This window comes from Stegostoma tigrinum, chromosome 14, assembly GCF_030684315.1.
Source record: "Stegostoma tigrinum isolate sSteTig4 chromosome 14, sSteTig4.hap1, whole genome shotgun sequence".
NCBI classification, from domain to species: Eukaryota; Metazoa; Chordata; class Chondrichthyes; order Orectolobiformes; family Stegostomatidae; genus Stegostoma; species Stegostoma tigrinum.
The window spans coordinates 4,817,951-4,836,851 of NC_081367.1; the positions used below are offsets into that span (position 1 = coordinate 4,817,951).

At 43.2% G+C, this 18,901-nt stretch overlaps 2 protein-coding genes across 7 annotated transcripts in view; one reads left to right on the forward strand and one right to left on the reverse strand.

The window, feature by feature from the left end:
- LOC125457952 (alpha-1,4-N-acetylglucosaminyltransferase-like) overlaps positions 1-14,675 on the forward strand; it is a 132,317-nt gene extending 117,642 nt beyond the window's left edge. Inside the window, exon 3 of the mRNA XM_059650948.1 lies at positions 14,558-14,675. Within this exon, the coding sequence (XP_059506931.1) occupies positions 14,558-14,647 (90 nt within the window). The 3' untranslated portion in view covers positions 14,648-14,675. The remainder of the gene's footprint in view (positions 1-14,557) is intronic.
- The window catches only part of farp2 (FERM, RhoGEF and pleckstrin domain protein 2), a 145,670-nt gene that overhangs the window by 36,171 nt on the left and 90,598 nt on the right, over positions 1-18,901 (reverse strand). The window lies entirely within an intron of this gene.

The window sequence follows — 18,901 nt, forward strand, 5'->3', positions numbered from 1 at the left end:
ACTCCAGACCCACAACAACGTACTTAACGCTGTTAACTGCTTCCAAATGACTTTGTAAGCCACATAATTGCTTCAAAACTATTGCCAAGTCTAAAGTAAGAGAAATGAAACCAGAGAGATCACCTCACGTCTGCCTCAGGACTGCAAACATCAACAATGGGGTTGCTACCAAACCTGCAAACGACACCGAAAAAAATTTACTCATGGACTCGATGTTGCTGATACCACCATTCCCTGATTGTATCCTATCCCACCAGCACAGCTGGCAGCTGGCAGCTCAGTGATACACAGTCAAGAGGGAGCTGCCCTGAGAGTCCTCAATATTGACTCTGGACCCCACATGGCATAACGTCAAAATTAGGCAAGGAAACTTTTTGCAGGTTACCACAGGCTGCTGCTTGACTAGTCCGAAAGACAGCTCTGCCATTTTTGGAACAGACCCCCAAGAGTATTAGTAAGGAGGACTTTGCAGGTTTGACAGGATTGGGCTGTTGTTGGTGCTAGCAGTGCATACATCAAATCAGATGATCTGTTTGGTTTTATTTCTTTCTTTACACTTTGGAGCAGTCATCTCAGCCTCAGGACATCATCCTTGGCCCAGCAATCTTCAATTGCTTTATCGGTAACCACAATTTCAATATAAAGGTCAGAAGTAGAGATCTTCACTAATGATTGCACAATGTTCAGTACCATTTATGACTCAAATACAGAAGCAATTTATGCCCAAATGCAGCAAGACCTGGACAATACACAGGCTCAAGTCACTAATGGCAAGCAATATGGGCAGGCAAAAAGAGGCAGATAATGACAATCTCCAACAAAATGGAATCTAACTATCGCCCCTTAACATTGAATACCATTACCATCACTGAATCCACCCAAATATCAACATCCTATGATTTACTACTGACCAGAAACAGAATTGCACCAGCCCACATTAATACTGTGGCCACAACTGCAGGTCAGAGGTTACAATAACTCACCTCCTGATTCCCCAAAGCCCGTCCACTAACTATAAGGCACAAGTCAGGGGTATGATGGAATACTCCCCACTTATCCGAAGGAGTGCATCTCCAGTAATACTCAAGGAACTTGGCACCATCCAACACAAAGCAGTCTGCTTGACTGTCACAACATCCAACACGCAAAAAACACAGGTACTAATCAACATGCAGGACTGATTTGACATCACTATTAGCCACATGGTGGCTCAGTGTAGCAGTTATCATCCTCTCATAAGCTCACCAAGCTGAGCACGTGCTCGGCACCTGGGAGATCTCTGACCACGACTGTTTAAGGGCATCACCAACTTTCAAGTTTGTTGCTGACTGGTTCCTACTGGATGTAGCCATGAGTATCAGCATTTAGTGCTTTCCAGCGTTCCTTAGTAAAGTCTACAGGGAGCGATGTGCTACATGTTGAAGGTTTGGACCCGACTTCAAGGCTTCTACATAAGCCAGTTGTTTTCAGACATGTGAGTAGATCCGCCTTGAAATACACAGAGCAGCACACGCTGCTGGGAGAGGGAGGAGGAGGAGAGAAGGGATCTCACAAGTGACCATATCTGACGAGAGCAACCAGGAAGCAATTATTCAAGTAAACCTGAGTTGGGAATGGTGGCCAAGATGTGTACATATGAGAAAAGACTGCAAAACAAAAAACTGCAAACTGCCTCCTGGTTCAGCTACAAACAGACCCCAAGATGAGATCTGCATTATCAACGATGATGACTGTTTGTGTATCTGGTTCCTTCCGTCCTGGAGCAGGACAGAGATGCTCGCTGTGCACTGTTCCATAAAAGGTCACTGAGGTTGTGTGTTCAAAGAGAGATAACAAGATTTTATTTGCACATCAGAGAGAAGTTAGCGAAGTAAATACATGACTTTGCTCTCAGCTGGTATGTTTTGCTCCTGCACTGTTTGTGAGTTTGCAGCTTTCATGTGGCGCAAATGTTTGCTCAGGACTGCCTCACCTACCCAAACTTGATACGTTACTGGTCCTGACCTCTGCAAAAACCCATGCAGGGTCATGTCTGTGTTTGCCACACCAAACTTCACCCCTGTAGTAAATGATCTCTCTCACTTGGAGAAGGTTTGTGTCCAGCGTTCCTGATGCCATTTTACCCCTACTCCTCCAAGTTCGGGAATATTGGTTTAACCTGGTGCAGAGTCTTCTCCCCATTATGAACTCTGCTGGAGCTATCCCTTGCAGTTGCATCAGAGATGGTCCAAGAAACAAAAAGGAACCGGGACAGTTTGCTTTCGAGTGAGGCTTTAGGTTGTTTCTTTGAGCCACCCTTCAAAGTTTGGACTGTTCTTTTTGCCGCACCATTGGATGATGGATGGTGGGGAGCTGAACTTATATGCCAAATGCCACTCGAGTTTATGAAATAAAGAAAATCCTTGCTGGTAAACGATGGCCCATTGTCTGTGGCCAACACCTTCTAGAGCTTGTGGCTTGCAAAAGATGCATGCAGCTTTTCTATTATCATCCCTGTTTAACAAATGAACTCTATGCACGTACAGCCACTTTGAGCATCCACAATGACCAAGAACATTGAGCTGATGAAAGGGCTATCATTGTCAATGTGTCCAGGGCCTATCAGCCATTCCCATGAATGTAGGGGAGCTGCTGGCAATGATCTTTGCCCTTGTTGGCACTCCAGGCACTGCCCTAGTCGTGCAGCTATATTTGCATCCAATTCTGTCCATCAGACATAACTTACTGCCAATATTTTCATTTTGGAAATCCCTGATGCCAGCACCTTAGACAATGATAGTTACTTCTCTAAAGACTACATCTTGGTAACCGGACCATTCCCAAGGTTAACTCTTTTTCAATAGCAGATGCAAGGGTGGCAGGGTGGAGGCCAGGTTACAAACTGACATTCCATCATAATTCACCAATCCAAGGAAAGGCCGAAATTTCGATACAGACATGGGAGCTGGGGCATCTTTGATCACCCTCACTTTACCTTCAAACGGGTAGAACCCAGTCTGTTAACTCTGCAGCCCACATGGGTACCTGGAACATACTTATGCCCCTTCTAGGGCATACACCCGCCTTGGAGAAATGTCTAAAGGACTCTTTTCAAGTTCTAGCTGATCCTTGTTGATCCTTCCTGTTATGTGCATGTCATTCAGCTGAATGGTGACCTGGAGTAGACCTTGTAAAATGTTGGAGATAGGAAGAACCGCAGATTCTGGAGTCACAGTCAATAAAATGTGGAGCTGGAGGAACACAGCAGGTCAGGCCACTTCACAGGAACAGGAAGCTCAATGTTTCAGGTTGAGACCTTTAAACAGGACTGGGAAGGGGGAAGGGAACTAGGAAATAAATATAGCGAGGAGTGGTGGGGCTGGAGAGAGTGAGTGGGATGGTCATTTGCAAATTCAGTTTGGGAGTACTGGGGATTGGTCAGTGGGAGGGTGGGGAGGATTGGCGGGAAAGAAGATATAACCTGTCTATCCGGTCAAGGAGGCAGAGATGAGAGGGAGTGTTGGTCATGGGATGAGGCCGGGTTTCAAATCTGGTGAATTCTATGTTCAGGCCATCGAGCTGTAGGCTCCAGAAGCAAAATATGAGGTAGTTATTCCTCCAGTTTGCGTCATTGTGGCACTGGAGGCGGCCCAGGATGGGCATGTCACCCAGGGAGTGAGTGGACGAAGTGGGGGGGGGGGGGGGGGGGGGGGGGGAGTTAAAATGGTTGGCAATCGGAAGGTGTTGCTGATTATAGAGTACAGAGCGCAGATGCTCTGCAAATCAGTCACTGAGTCTGCCCGATCTGACAGAGGGTTCACGTGCACATCCTCCAAGCAGGTCTACTGCATCTGTTGCTCCCGATGTGGCCTCCTCTACATCAGTTGATAATAATTAATACCTGTAAGGGGTTGTGGACGATGGAGAACATTTTACAAAGGTCAATACTGTGTAGAGCTGGAGGAACACAGCAGGCCTGGCAGCATCAGAGGAGCAGGAAAGTCAACGTTTTGGGTCAGGACTAGGGTGGGGGATGGGAGCTGGGAAATAAATGGAGGAGGGGTGGAGCTGGAGGAAGGTAGGTGGAGTGGTGATAGGTGGATACAGGTAGAGGTGAGTACGGTCTCTGATTAATTTGTAGAGCATCTGCACGTTATAATCAACACCACCTCCCCGGTGCCAACCATTTTACCTTCCTCTCCCGCTGCCTGGGAGACATGTCCATTCTGGACCTCCTCCACTGTCACAATGACGTCACCCACAAATTGGAGGAGCAATCAGCACCTCGTTTTCTGCCACAGGAGCCTACAGCCCAATGGCCTAAACACAATTTACCAGTTTCAAAATCTCTCCAAACTGGCCTCCTCCCCCATATCCAACCCTCCCTCTCATTCCCACGTCTTTGATCTGCCACAAGCTGTCCATCCTCTTTCCCACTTATCCACCCTTCCCTTCCCACTGACCAATCCCTACTCACCTCTACCTGTATCCACCTATCACCATTCCACCTACCTTCCCCCAGCTCCACCCCTCCTCTATTTATTTCCCAGCTCCCATCCCCCACCCTAGTCCTGACCCAAAACGTTGACTTTCCTGCTCCTCTGATGCTGCCTGGCCTGCTATGTTCCTCCAGCTCTACACTGTATTGACCTTTGTAAAATGTTCTCCATCGTCCACTGAGAAATGGCACAGGCTGATGAGAGCCGAAATGGCAGTCTTGTATACTGGAACAAACCCTTCTGAGACTCATCTAACCACAATTGTAAGTATGCATGGCTCATGTTCAGCTTCGTGAAGGACAGCCATGCTGTCAGCTTTGCTTAGAAGTCCTCTATGCGGGGATCACGTATTTATCCAGTTTTGAGAAGCAGTTTCCCGTTTTCTTAAAACCACCACAAAACCAAACTGAGCCATCAGGCTTCAGAATTGGTAACAGAGTTGCCCATTCTCCACAAACTGGGTCAGTTTGATGATTCCTTTGTTTCCAGCCTTCTGAATACTGCCTCCACTTTTGCTCGTAAGGCAAATGGCACTGGACGGGCCTTGCAGAATCGTAGGATTGCACCCTGGTCAACATGTAAGGGAGGCCTTGTCTCCTTTGATGGCCCTTAAACCTTCCCGAAAAACCATGAGTTTAATTAGGACTTCACTCAGGTAGCAATTTTCTAATGAAAAAATGTTGAGCCAATCAAAGTGAATCTTTTTCATCCAATTTCGCCTCATCAGGCTTAGGCCCGAGACTTTTACTACAATCAGTGGTAACTGAACCAGTTGCTTCTCATACGTAACCAGAAGCAAAGTTGTACTTTTAATCTGTAAAGGTTCTCCAGTACAGGGTCTCAGTCTAGCTGAGGTCTTCGCAAACTCCTGACTGAATTTTGAAGAAGATTGGTTCTGCAATCACTGATACAGCCACACCGATATAAACCTCCATTAGAACCGGGTGACCATTTAACCAGGCATTTACTTTGACCGCTTCTGATTTGGACACTGCTAAGCAATTTCAGTTCAATGCAACAGGCAGGTGGGCTTTCTAGGCACTTTGAGATACTGACCTATGGGGGTTCTCTTACTCAATTCAGGCTCAGTGGGATTCTTCCCCCCCGCCTTGACTCTGCATACCAGTAGCAGCTACGACTGCTTGCTGGCCCAGATCCTTAAGAAAATGTTAACCGTTTGGCCGAAGCTCGGCTGTGTTTTGGGGTTTTTCTGTGGGCTGAACTAGAGTCCTTCTGCTGAGGATATGTCCTGAATGAAGCTACGCAATTGCCTTCACTTAAACGGTATTCCCCAAATTCAGTCAGCCAGGCAAGGATGTACATTTCTAGCGGAACACCCTGCAACCCATAAGCTTTATTTGCCGCATTTTCTGAAAAAAACTGCTGGTCCACAAGCTGTCAAGAGGATTACTCGTTGCTTTCCATCTGCCCCAATGTTACTTGCTGGAAAAAGCATGCACTGGGTCCAGTCTTCGATGGCAGGATCGAATGAATGAAGCTTAAGCTTCCCAAATTACGGCATGATGCCGGAAGTGCTTACCCCACCTCAAAGATGACTGTTGCGAACAAATTTATTCAGAACCGTGTTTTTTTTTAAACCTCTCATTGCCAATGAACTAACTTCACTGAGGCTGGTATCCTGTCACCAAGCCACGTGTTATTTACATGTGCATAGTACTTGACAGTGATCCAGCTTCCTCAGAGCCAGCTGAGTGAACAGAACTTCTGATTCTCCTGTTTATATTTTTCAACCAAAGCTTCCCTATTGGTCCAGGTTAACGGTCTCAATCAGGAACTCATTCTATGAGGACCAACTAGCTAGCCTCATTACAATTACTACAATCTCAGTGCAATGAACACAAAACAGACACTCCAAAACAAATTTCTAAACATCAGGCTGCATCAAACATTAATGAATCTTTTCACAAAATTCCCTTGCTATCAATCTCCACTGTACTTTCGCCTGTTACAGTGCTCCACCTACTGGCTGCAGCACAACTGGCAGAAGACAACAGCATGGCCTGAAGGTGGTCCAATTGCAGACTGCATTACCTCAGCATGGGCTGCATCAATCTGTTTGGGCACTAGCAGGGAACAGCAGAAGGTGGACAATTACTGTTGTCCAACGACAGTGGATTCATGCTCTAAAGAGCCACCTAGGCTCCTTCGCCGCAGCAATCCCAGCAATGCATCTGACAATTGGTTGGTTCATTGTTGCAGTACATTGAAACCCACAACCCGAAAGACACCAACGTGAGTTTACACAGTGGCAAAGTGAACCTGCCTGAACTCAGTCAGAGCTTCCAGTGCAGCCAAGAAACATGGATGCTGCATCATGGTACGGCTACTAGAGTTGGCTACCTCTGCAATGCTGTAAGTAATGGACACAAGCTCTGCTCAAAACCCTGTGCAGATGTGTCAGTCCATTACATACTCCTTGACATTAGCCTTGATCATACATAGCAAACAGTGTTCTCTAATTTGTCCCATCGAACTCCCTACAGCAGAATACACATGATCCTACCCAACAACTATCACCTTTATTGTACTTGTCTGGACTTCAGCCCTCTCTCGTCTACCCAAAATCTAATCCAGCACCTAATGTTAGCCTACTGTTAATCTCTGACACCAGTCATGCAGTGATGTTGCTTCATCATCTTGTTGTTCCCGCACTGTCACATCAGGGTGCTATCCTTGAAACAAGAAAGATGCAACGCAAGGTCAGTTTTATGACAGCAGTGGGGGTGCAGATGGGCAAGTGAAGCATGAAATCTTCCATCATTTACAGCTTACAAATCAAAAGAGATTGTGGCATGTGGGTGTAATGAAGCAAGGGGAGGATTTGTGAAGAGTGCATCAGCATCTGACACAGGCCTCAGCATGACCAGTAATCACGATTTTATCCATAGGTTAAGGACTGTCCCTCCTCCTCAGTCCCTCTCTGGTTTCACAGTTCCTTGCCCCATAAGGGAGAGGGAAGAATATCAGAAAGTGGGACATAACATGTCCGGACAATGTGGCAAAAAGCTGCCAGAGGGAGAGAGTTGAGAGATATATCTGAGGTCTGAAGTATGCTGAGTGCAGGAGGATGAGTGAAGGCAACAAATGTTAGTTTAAACATTAGAAACTGTTGGTCAATACATAATGAAGTCTGACTGCAGCGGTGCAGGTGGTGGGACATGGGATTTGGAGATGTATTCACTGACCTTGACCCTTCACACGAGAACACTGAACCTCAAAGCCCAGCATTCAGGTCCTCAGATTGATTCCTAGCACTGTCCTCCACAAACATCACACCTCCAATGCCTTCCGAGAAGGGTCTAGGCCCGAAATGTCAGCATTCCTGCTCCTCTGATGCTGCTTGGCCTGCTGTGTTCATCCAGCTTGACACCCAGTTAGCTCCTTCCAAGAGTTTGACTAGATAACCTCATGATATTAATAATGTCATGCCTCTCCTTCTTAACTATAGCCTCAGGGACTGCTTTGGAAAATGCCGGTGCCTGGTCGCTCCAACACCATCTGCTGCCTTCTGTTCACCATCTGTTCTTTCCAGAGTTGCTTCAGTTGTAGAATAACTCCAATCCAAATTCAGCTGGCATGAGGTAGCACAGATCAGCTTTAACTGGTCCTAGCTTCCCCCAATGTTGGCTCCCTACTGAGATATACAGCCATTTTATTGCATTGTAGTATGAAGCCAACTGTAAATAGCAATCAGCTCAATGATTAGCCCAAAAAATTCTAGTTAGAGCAGCACCTACTGACATGACAGGGCAAAGTAAAAGGTAGGTATGAATAGTATCTCACTAAGCTTTGACAGGAAACATTTAGAGAACAGCTTTCAATGCATTGGATGATTTTAGGCTATGTTTTGTTACCTCAAATGAGACAACCCAACTCGACTGTTTGCAGATGAGGCAGTCAGACTTGCATTGAATGGACACTTGTCACATTGAGGTTATCACGTGGCTTATACGTAGTGGTACCTCATACCCACTTGTGTAACATTCTGGCTTCATATCGGCATTTAAGATTCAACCATACCTCTATTGCTCTCCAGCAAAAGCTTACAAGTTCATTCCCTGGTCTTAGCTCCCAGACCCAAGCCTGCATATTAGCTTTTCCCGATATACATCTCCTCGCCTTGCCAATTCCAGTATCCACCTATTCCATCTCTTTTAGGGATCCTCCACACATTAACCACAGTGTTCCTACCCTACAGTGAACCACATCTTGCTGGGCTTATAACCCTCCCCCACACATCACCAACCCACCCAGAGACTGAGCACCCAAGGTTGGCAAATTCCAAACTTCCAGGTGACTCCTATTCTCCAACCAAGCTGTGGGAATATGGATTTACAGTATCTGTGCACTTTAAAGTCTTAAGTTGCTTGTGGGATTCATAGACAACGAGTTAAAACAGTGCTCTGGTGAATGGAGATGCATTGTGAAGCAATCCTAAAACAACATTAAGGAGTAGAGGTATTATGTGCAGGTCATTCACCTATGTGATGGTCAAGGAGATATTGATCTGGTCACCATTTACAGCTGCAATAGATCACGTAACCATAGTGACACCATCATAAGGGAAGGCTGAGACAGGTTTATGATTTTATAGTTATTGATCTTGCTTAACTGGACTCTAAACATTGACTCCGATCTTCTCTCTACAAAAGCTACGAGACCTACTAAGTTTCTCTAGCACTTTGCTTTTGCTTTGAATTTCCAGTATCTGGAGTTTATTTTTAATATATGGTAATTGTTGCCAGGGAGATGGATGGAGACAGTAGCTATAGAATGAAGTTTAGAGTGAAGTCAATGGCTGTCCAATATTGAAGTGGAGGAAATCTCTGCCGATACAATATTGATGACTTAGGATCAATGTGGGATCTGAGAGGGGTTGTGATGAGATAGAACAGGGGCAGCATGCCAATGAAAAACAGGAGGGCCAAAGAAATGATGTGGCAGCATGAGGATACTATGGTTGCGACTAAACAGATAAGAATGGAACTTGGTAAGAGCAGTCCATACCTCTCAACATTCCGGTTGCCAACCAACATGCACTTGACGACAGATGTGGTAGTCTAAGACCAGATTCTGTGGTCATAGCTGCTCACAGCCACCAGTCAAGTCTAACTGCAGCCCTCCACCAGCTAAATTGCAGCTAACTGGGTAGGACTGTTCAGGAGTGGTGGGACAAGTAAAATTACAAAACAGAGAGGCATCAAGGGGATGTACAATGGTGACTATCATTTATATGATTCACACTGGTATAACTGTGCCTCTGTGGTGCTAATCGAGCAGGCTGCTTCATCCTGGAGGTTTTGTGTGTTATTGGAGCTGCGCTCATTCAGGTAAATGGACAGAATTTTATCGCGCTCCTGACTTGAGGTTTATAAATGTGGTTTGGAATGTTTATTTGATTTTGCCACAGAATTGCATAGTTACCTAGCTGCGATGGTCAGTAACAGAAGGTAAGAAAGGTGTGGGACTGTGGCTGAATGGGAGTCTGAAGTATTGGTATCACACTCCACGAGCGGGATATCAGTATTTTGATATCACCACTGATCAGAAATTGAACCAGACCAGCCACACAAATACTGTGGCTTCAAGAGTAAGTCAAAGGCTGGGAATTTTGCAGCAAGTAACTCACAGCTCAGTCCATCTCACAAACCAGTCTTCCTTCCATTGACATCATCTATACCTGTTTCCAACATAATCAAAGACCCCTCTGGCTCCGGTTATAATCTCTTCTATTGGGCACAAGATACAAAGGTTTGTAAACACGCACAAGCAAATTCAAGGACAGCTTGTTTCCTGCTGTTTTCAGACTTCAAAATTGACTTATTTAAATGTTAATGGTGATCTTTCTCTCTGCACCTTCCCAGCAGCTGTAACACTGCATTCTGCATTTCTGTTTTTTTACTCTGATGCACTTGTATAATACTTTCTGCCTGTAAAGCAAATAATACAGCATTTTTCACTGTACCTCGGTCCATGTGACATTAATAAATCAAATCATCCCCTGACTCCCCAAAGCCTGTCCACCAACTACAAGTCACAAGTCAGGAGCGCGGTGAAATACTGTCCATTTGCCTGAATGCGTGTAACTCCAACAACACAAAACCTCCAGGACGAAGCAGCTTGCTCGATACCACTACATCCACTACAGAGGCACTGTTGTACCAGTGCCTATCACATAAACGATGACATGCAGCAACTTACCAAGCCTTCTTAAACAGCAACTTCCAAACTCCTGACTTGTACCACATATTCGGGTATGGACAACAGACAAATGGGAACATCGTTTTCCCACATCATCCTGACTTGGAACCAGATTACCCATCACTGCCTCTGAATTGAAATCCTAACAGCAGTATGGGCACACCTGCACTATATGGACTACAATGATACAAAGCAGTTCACTGCATCTTCAAGGACAAGTAGAAAATAAATGCTGGCCTGGTCTTAGACTCAAGTTTTGAAATTGTACCTGAGCATCACTGTCAGTTCTATCTTTAAAAATCCAAACAATCTGTACTATAAAGTATGGCTCAGACAGTAATCTTCAGGTCATGCTTTTAGTGCTTTACATCCTGCATTTTCATGTCATGCCAATGTTACTACAGCATAAATGAAGTCTAAATCTGGAGTCACAGTTCACCCTGATAATAGAGCAAAGCTGGAGTCACCATTGAAAGAGTGAGGCCCTGTCCTATGCAGACTGCTTATGTACTGAGTGTACATTTATGGTTGGTACTCAACCAAAACATGGAGTAAACAGTCACAAGTATATTAGAAAGCTGAAAGAATCAGGCTTCTGTAACCTAGAAATAACAATTGTTTTGAATATTCCCAGAGACCAAAAAAAACGAATGTTTCCATTCAGAAACATTTGTGTTCCTATCACACCACAGTTCTATGAACTGTAGATGTCAAAAGAGCAGGAGCAATGAATTTACTGCTTTTTGGCAAATGCACATTATCATTTCAGGCTGGAGGAACACAGCAGGCTCGGCAACATCAGAGGAGCAGGAAAGCTGTCATTTCAGTTTGGGACTCTTCTTTGTTTTCTGAAGTAGGCTCCCTACCCGAAACATCAGCTTTCCTGTTCCTCCGATGCTCCCTGGCCTGCTGTGTTCCTCCAGCTCCACACTTATCTCTGACTCCAGCATCGGCAATTCTTACTATCATATGAGGCTTTCTTTGGTCTTTACTAGCAAAGGTTCTGGGCGCAACAGCAATGCATGCTCCAGTCAATCTGGGGTTCTGCTTGGGAAACATGTAAGCATGTTCCATTTTAGCTAGACACCTCCACAGTCAAACTCGCTGATCAAGTTCATACAGGAACAATGATCACAGAGCAGTTCACTCTCGTGGAGACATGGAATAGGTGCTTATGCCACCAAGAAATTTGGAAATAGGAGCATAAAAAGAGGCAATGAGAACATGTGTAGTAACTCAATTATAAATTAAATGCAGACTAGCATCTACAGCATGGGGTAAATGTCAGAGTAAAGAGATGGTCCTAAATGGTACTTAGTGACACTTCAAGTTTTTTTAAATGTTATTTAGAGTTCCATTAAATTCAGCTAGACACATGGAACTGTATTTAAACGTACAACTGGGGGGCAATAATTGTGAAATGATTTAGCACAGTGACTTATCAGTTAATAACTGAAAAGTCACACTTGTATGGAATGGAATGGAATGCCTAAAACAAGAAGTCTCTAAATATCAGCCAGATGGTGTCTTGTGCTGAGGCAAGGATAGGAGCTGTTAGTGATCGAGACATGGACTAAAGATCTAAACAATCAGTTAAGACATTTCACTTTACCTCTCCTCCAGCACTTCTGCAAGAAAAACACAAAAAGAGGGACAATAATTTTAAAACGTTATAGTATCCCCTGCTTCTGGACCAGAAAAAATAAACCTCTACAATTAACACTTGTTAAACTCTAACACCCATACATATTCTTTCCCCTCCAGACACTGCCATTTTCACATTGACAAATATGAAAGCTGAAAGCCACAGCAGGAACTGAAGCCCTTTGTCGGTTTTGTTCAAATGTATATTTGACTCTTGCCCTTGGTGCAATACTTATGTAAAATCATGATCAAGAACAAATCAGCATAGAAGCCATTCAATTCATCCTTTATTGAAAGGAGTCAACACACAGTCAAACCCTCAGCCCCAGGCTATACAATGGGATGCAACAATACTATGCATAATTGCCGATATTAGATTATCCAGGCCATTCACTGCTCCCCAGCACTTGACAGCAAAAGGAAATTGTTCTTTGCTGCAGATAAAATCACAAGATGAAGATTACTCCCAGTCCAATGAAGCGACTTATCAATTTGCTTTGAACAATGCTGATGAAAGAAGTGTTTGTATTTGTACACTGCTTTTTACAGACAAAGTCATTTGAAGTACAGCATTGCAAGGTAATTTAAACTCCCATAAACAGCAATGAAATAAGTGACAAGAATTTTTTTTAAATATAGGGATAAAACTGGATATCAGGAAAACTCCTTTGATTATTCTTCCACCACATTACATCCATGGTGTTTGTTTAAGTTTCACAAAGAGCTTTAAAAAAAAGTGGGTCAAGTAAATGACATCTAGCTAAACAAAATGCAAGCGATTAGACACTGTTGTGACAAACAGCATCTGGTGCTTCTCAAACCTAACATTCCATTACTCATCTAGACTAGTTTGCTGCAAAACACGAAGTGCATAAGGGCATTACTGCAGCTCTAAACTGCATTTAATGGACACTGCCTGCTGAATACCAGGACTATCGATTATTTATACTAATACACAAATCATTAACACCAATGACTTTAAACACAAAAAAACTGGACCTCCTGTGGCAGAATAAAGAAAGGCAACTTCACTACAGACTCTAAACCAAAAGAAAACTGGATGATCAAGACCTAAACTAAACAAGAAGAAACTATTACAGGAGATGACAAGAACTGCAGACGCTGGAGTCACAGATAACAGTGTAGAGCTGGAGGAACGCAGCAGGCCAGGCAGCATCAGGGAGCAGGAGAGTCGACGTTTCAGGTCGGGACTCTTTTTCAGAAATGGGGAGGGGAGCAGCTGGGAAATAATTAGAGATAGGAAGGGTGGGGCTGGGGAGCGTGGGTGGGGCAGTGATAGGTGAATGCAGGTAGGGAATGGTGGGGAATGGTCTCCCTACCTGCATTCACCTATCACTGCTCCACCCACCTTCCCCAGCCCTGCCGTTCCTCTCTCTAATTATTTCCCAGCTGCCTTTCCCCTCCCCATCTCTGAAAAAGGGTCCCGACCCGAAACATCGACCCTCCTCCTCCATTCCTCCAGCTCCATTCTGTGTTGTTTGAAACTACTACAGGAACTCAGCAGGTAAGGCCTGCACTTGTAATTTACCTCCTCCCTCCTCAGCATCCAAGGCCCCAGACACATCTTCCAGGTGAGGCAGCGCTTTACCTGCCCTTCACTCAATCTGTGCAACTGTATTCGCTGCTCACAACGTGATCTCCCGTACACTGGGCAACTGTTTCGTGGAACACGTCACTCTGACAGTAAAAACGACCCTGAGCTTCCAGTTGCTTGTCACATCAACACACCATTGTAGTCCCTGGTCAATATTTCTGTCTCAGAGACTTGCTGCAGGGCTCAACATATGGTTGGAAGAACAACGTATCTTCTGCTTGGGAACTTTACAGTCTTCAGGACTCAATGTTTATTTTAACTCTTTTAGAGCATGACCACTTCCTCCCTTGCCTGCTTTCAACACCACATATCCGGTCATCACATGGGTTGCTTTCAGGATGACAACCCATTTTCAAATGTTCATAGGTCCATTACCATCTATCTAGCTTCTCTTCTCACCTGGCTTACTGTCAACAATTACTTCGCCTGCCTAAAATTTTCTCTCTCTCTCTGGGCGACATCACACCTTTTCCCCACGCTACCCACCAACGCAACCACCCACACAAACTCATCATCAACCTTTTTTTCATTTTTTCTTAGTTGCTATCAGTTCTGAAGAACGGTCACTGGGCTAATTTTCTCTGCTTTCTCCCTACAGATGCTACCAGACCTGAGTTCCGCCAGAAATTTCTGTCCATTTCACTACAGACTCTACAGTCGAGATGAATGCAAGAGCCAAGGGAATTAAGTATAACATCTGAACTTGTGGATGTACATTACAGCCCACTGACACCTAGACCAAAAAAATGGTATAGGAACATCTGGAAAAAGGCAGCTCAGGCATTCACAAAAAACATTTGTTGCATCAACTTTGCTCAATGACGAACATGGGAAACTGCAATGTTCCTGAACAAATTTACTCCATGGCTCACTAGCCTTTCCTGTTGTGAATTACAATTTGCACTCCCATTGAAATTCAACAGGAATGGAGGATACAAGGGAGAAACATAAATGGCAAAGTAAATTATATAGGTAAATAAAAACACAAGCAATAAAGCAGCAAACAGTTACTGCGTCCTTTTTATTGTTTTTATATAAAATTACATGAATTATCCACACCATTCAGTGCATAAATCTCACGCACTCATGACCATTGTATTGTGAACCTCTTTCACAAACATCTTGTAAACTGGCTGAAATTCTCTCTCTACTGGTGACAGCAAGGCAAGGAATTTGAAAATTAGGAGTACCCATTTCACAACACCACAAAGCAGGTTTAGGCCACCTTGCAGCAATGATCCTCATGGCTGATGTTCTGGTACAGCTCAAGTCAGCAGCTGGCAGTCATTTTTCCCCATTCAAAGAAGGTGCTCCACATTTATTCATGATGCTACCATATCAACGGATTAAGTGGAATTTATGTCACAGATTAATCTCCTTGCATCTTCATCTGCTCTCTTCTGTTCTAAAGACACTCGCATTACTTATGCATAATAGCACTTCTCCATGTCAATGTCTTGACTGAAAGCACTTCCCAAAGGTTCCAGTTATATTGCCTCTAAAACCAGGTCCCTTGCACCAGTGGCAACACAAGATCCATGTCCAATTATAATGTCACGGGGAAAAAAAAAGAGTAATAGTCAAAATGCCTACAAATATGTTAACGACTCCATAGTTAGATGCCAACGAAAAGACCACACGGCAAAATGGATAAGCATACGGGTTTGCAATCAGAAGTCCAAAGTGATAATCCTCTTCTGTTTTGCATCCATTATTAAACAGAGAATTAAAGAATTGTGTAGGTTACCTTTCACAAAACAGCCACAGAGTCATCACTCCTTGTCCATCAGAAAACTGCACACAGCCATAGCATTGTCCATACTTTTCCTACTCGGCCGTTCACTCACACCATGGGGCACTGGGCAAGTTGCAATCTCTCCAATCTAACCTCTGTACTCCAATCTCTGTGATCCTACCCCTAACTGCTAAGTTAATGTCAACTCTCCAGCTCTTTCTCCACTTGATGGAACTTCAACAACGTCTACAGCTTTCAAGCTCGTCATGAGCAAATTAAAATGAACAGGAGTGTGTTTTAATTAAAGAAAAGCACATACAAGTTAAAAAATGTTTTTATTCAAGATCAGATTTACTTAGTACCTCCAGCCTGTAGCCTCGATTAGCAATAATTCATACAGCAATTTCAATCAACAGCCTTTACACAGATGAGACGTCAAGTGGGGAGTGAACATGGACAGTTACTGAACACAGGGCTTGAATTTAACTTGGTCAGGCAGTTTACAATTTTGCGAATCACTACTGTAAAGTCAGCCTCCTGGGCTCCAATTGTGAATATTGCCATTCAGTCACTGTTTGTGTACAGTTATCTTCAGATGCTGCAATAAAGCTCCTTAGTACAGTCATCTTTCACTTTCAGACTTCTGTCCATTTTAGACAATGGAATGATATCGAAAACCGATAGTGAAGTTAAATCTGGTGAATAAGAAATAGCAAAGTACTGTAATCTGTATTGTGGGGGAAGTGAAGTTTAATTCAAGCCTTGCATCAAATATTATGAATTAGTCATAATTAAAACATTAAAGGTTAAAAACAGGATCAATAAATATTTCTTTCTTTACCCACCATAATGACAATAATGAGAATGAGATACCATGTAGATTTAGGATACTTTATAAAAATGTAAAATATTACATACATTTCAATATATCCAATTAATATTTAGCATTTTGAGTTTTGGGCTAGCAATTGCATTGAAATTTTAGTTGAAATCAGAAGTACAGGCAGAACAAATAAGGGACATTTAATAAACAGCTTGCCATCACATTCTGCACGAACACTGCACGGGTCTATGCGCCTATCAAGGTATGAGGCACTTTAAAGAATACATACATGCAGCAAAGGACATGTTGGTTTATCTGTTAAAAGTCAAACACTGCAAACCACAACGCTACTGAACAGCTTTTGGAGTCTTGAATTTGAATGAAGTGAAGGCACTAGACTTGGCATTTGGGAAGAAAGAACTTTGGTCAGTGGAGAGGCAAGGAGGAAGAAAGGGGGAACACAGTTCCTCAGCCACATGCTTATCAGCCAGCATACCTGACTATCCATTGTGACTATTAAGTTCAATAACCTCCTTTATAGAAAATAATACCAATTAAAGAGCTCCTATGACACCAGCACAATTGGCACAAAGCAAGACTAAAGCTTTAGAAGTTGGTGTCAATTTTCAGCAGACTCTTCTGATTTATTCCAGCATGGCTCCTTGTTACCCATCAATTTATTTAGTCTGGAATGAGTAAGCTGAAATCACTTCTCTTCACATTCATGAAAGAAAATACACAACTGGGGTCAGACTATAAAAGTGGAAGAAACAGGTTTTAGTGTTTCTTCTGGCATTTAATTTGATCATGGTTGATTGAGACCTCCAGACCCTAAGTGAGAATCTCTCCACCTCCAAATCATCCCCTTCCTGATGCTCAATTTCCATGACTAGAGTTTAGTTTACAACACAATTCCAGAATACATCTTAATTGAAATGCTTTCAGTTGGTAGATGTTCTGAGTGAAATGAGTTGGCCTTATAAGCACCTAATTCCAGGTTTACTACTAAACTTGTACTCTGCATTTTGCATTCTGTAAATTAAAGCATCAAACACCACTAGGTCTTCAAAATGCTTAATCTTCTGTTCCCTGCACATAAATAACAACAATTCCAAACAATCTGCATCCATCCACGTGTCTTGGCATTCTGTCCACTACCTCGAAGTCTATTCTACAGCTGGATTTTGGTACCTAGCTACTGAACATAATGCCAAGTGGCTGATTTCCTTTACACATTGGGCACGGGTTTTCAGTGAAGGTTACTCGTTGGGTTTTCAGAGGTACTGGTAGAGACCATTAGTGACAAGCTACTTTGCTCAGATTTAGTGCTGTGTGCTTTTTGGCTTTAGCCAAAAGGCAATCAGTATATTTGCACTGCACACCATGGAGTCACAGGATTGTCAGTTCAGGGTTAAAGTGCTTCACAACAGAGCTTTTCCCAAGGAATAAAACCCAACAATGCAACATTTGCAGTGCTATTTTAGTCAAGCAGTTAGGAAAAACACAAACAAACAGTAACATTTATCCCAAACATCATAGAAATAAGCAAAGAGATGACAGAATTTTATAGTGAGAAATTGTTGAACACAGATATCATGCAAGTGTAAACAATGAAATTATTTTTGAAGTTCAATCTTTAAAAGACATCCAGAATAGGAATACCAGGAAGATAATTCAAATGAGCGAGAAATAAATTTTAAAGCATTGGATAGAATCACTTTACCATAACAGCAACTATTTGAATAATTCAGCAGCTAAGGTGGCATAGACAAAAGACCAGAGATTCAATAACAGGACAAGTCCAAATCCAATGGACAAACAGTTGGCCCGCATCTTCAACTGTTATGCTATAAGACAAATGGTGACAAAGAAACATTTTGTTCAAGGTCACCAAGCTCAATAATGGACCAACGATCTTGTGTAGCTATGTTCCTTGGAGTGCTGCACAGCAATACAATACAAACAGCTAAATTTCAGCAGTGTTCTTTTTCTATCTTGCCATTATTTCTACAGATAGTAAGTTACACAGATCTCTACTGATTTCCACACCCATCTTTGGCTTCTCTCCACTTGGCAGCTACCATGACTGAAATCAGGATTCTTGAGAAGGAAATCTCAGGTACAGAACCACAATGTACCAAACTGTCTCATTAGATGCTTCAAACTTCATCACTGCACAATTTCTAACCCATACTTCATGTGGCAGAATTCCAGCAAGTGGTCCTCAAGGCTGAAAACTAAATTCTGGCAAAAATGTAGTGAATAAAAAGGTACAAGTAATTCTGCTAAAATTCCAAGCTTTAGGTCCTGCCACTTCTAAGTATTGCTAAGAGCAGAACTGCCTTCACAGGTAAATAAACCCTGCTGTTCCTAATCTTTGATCA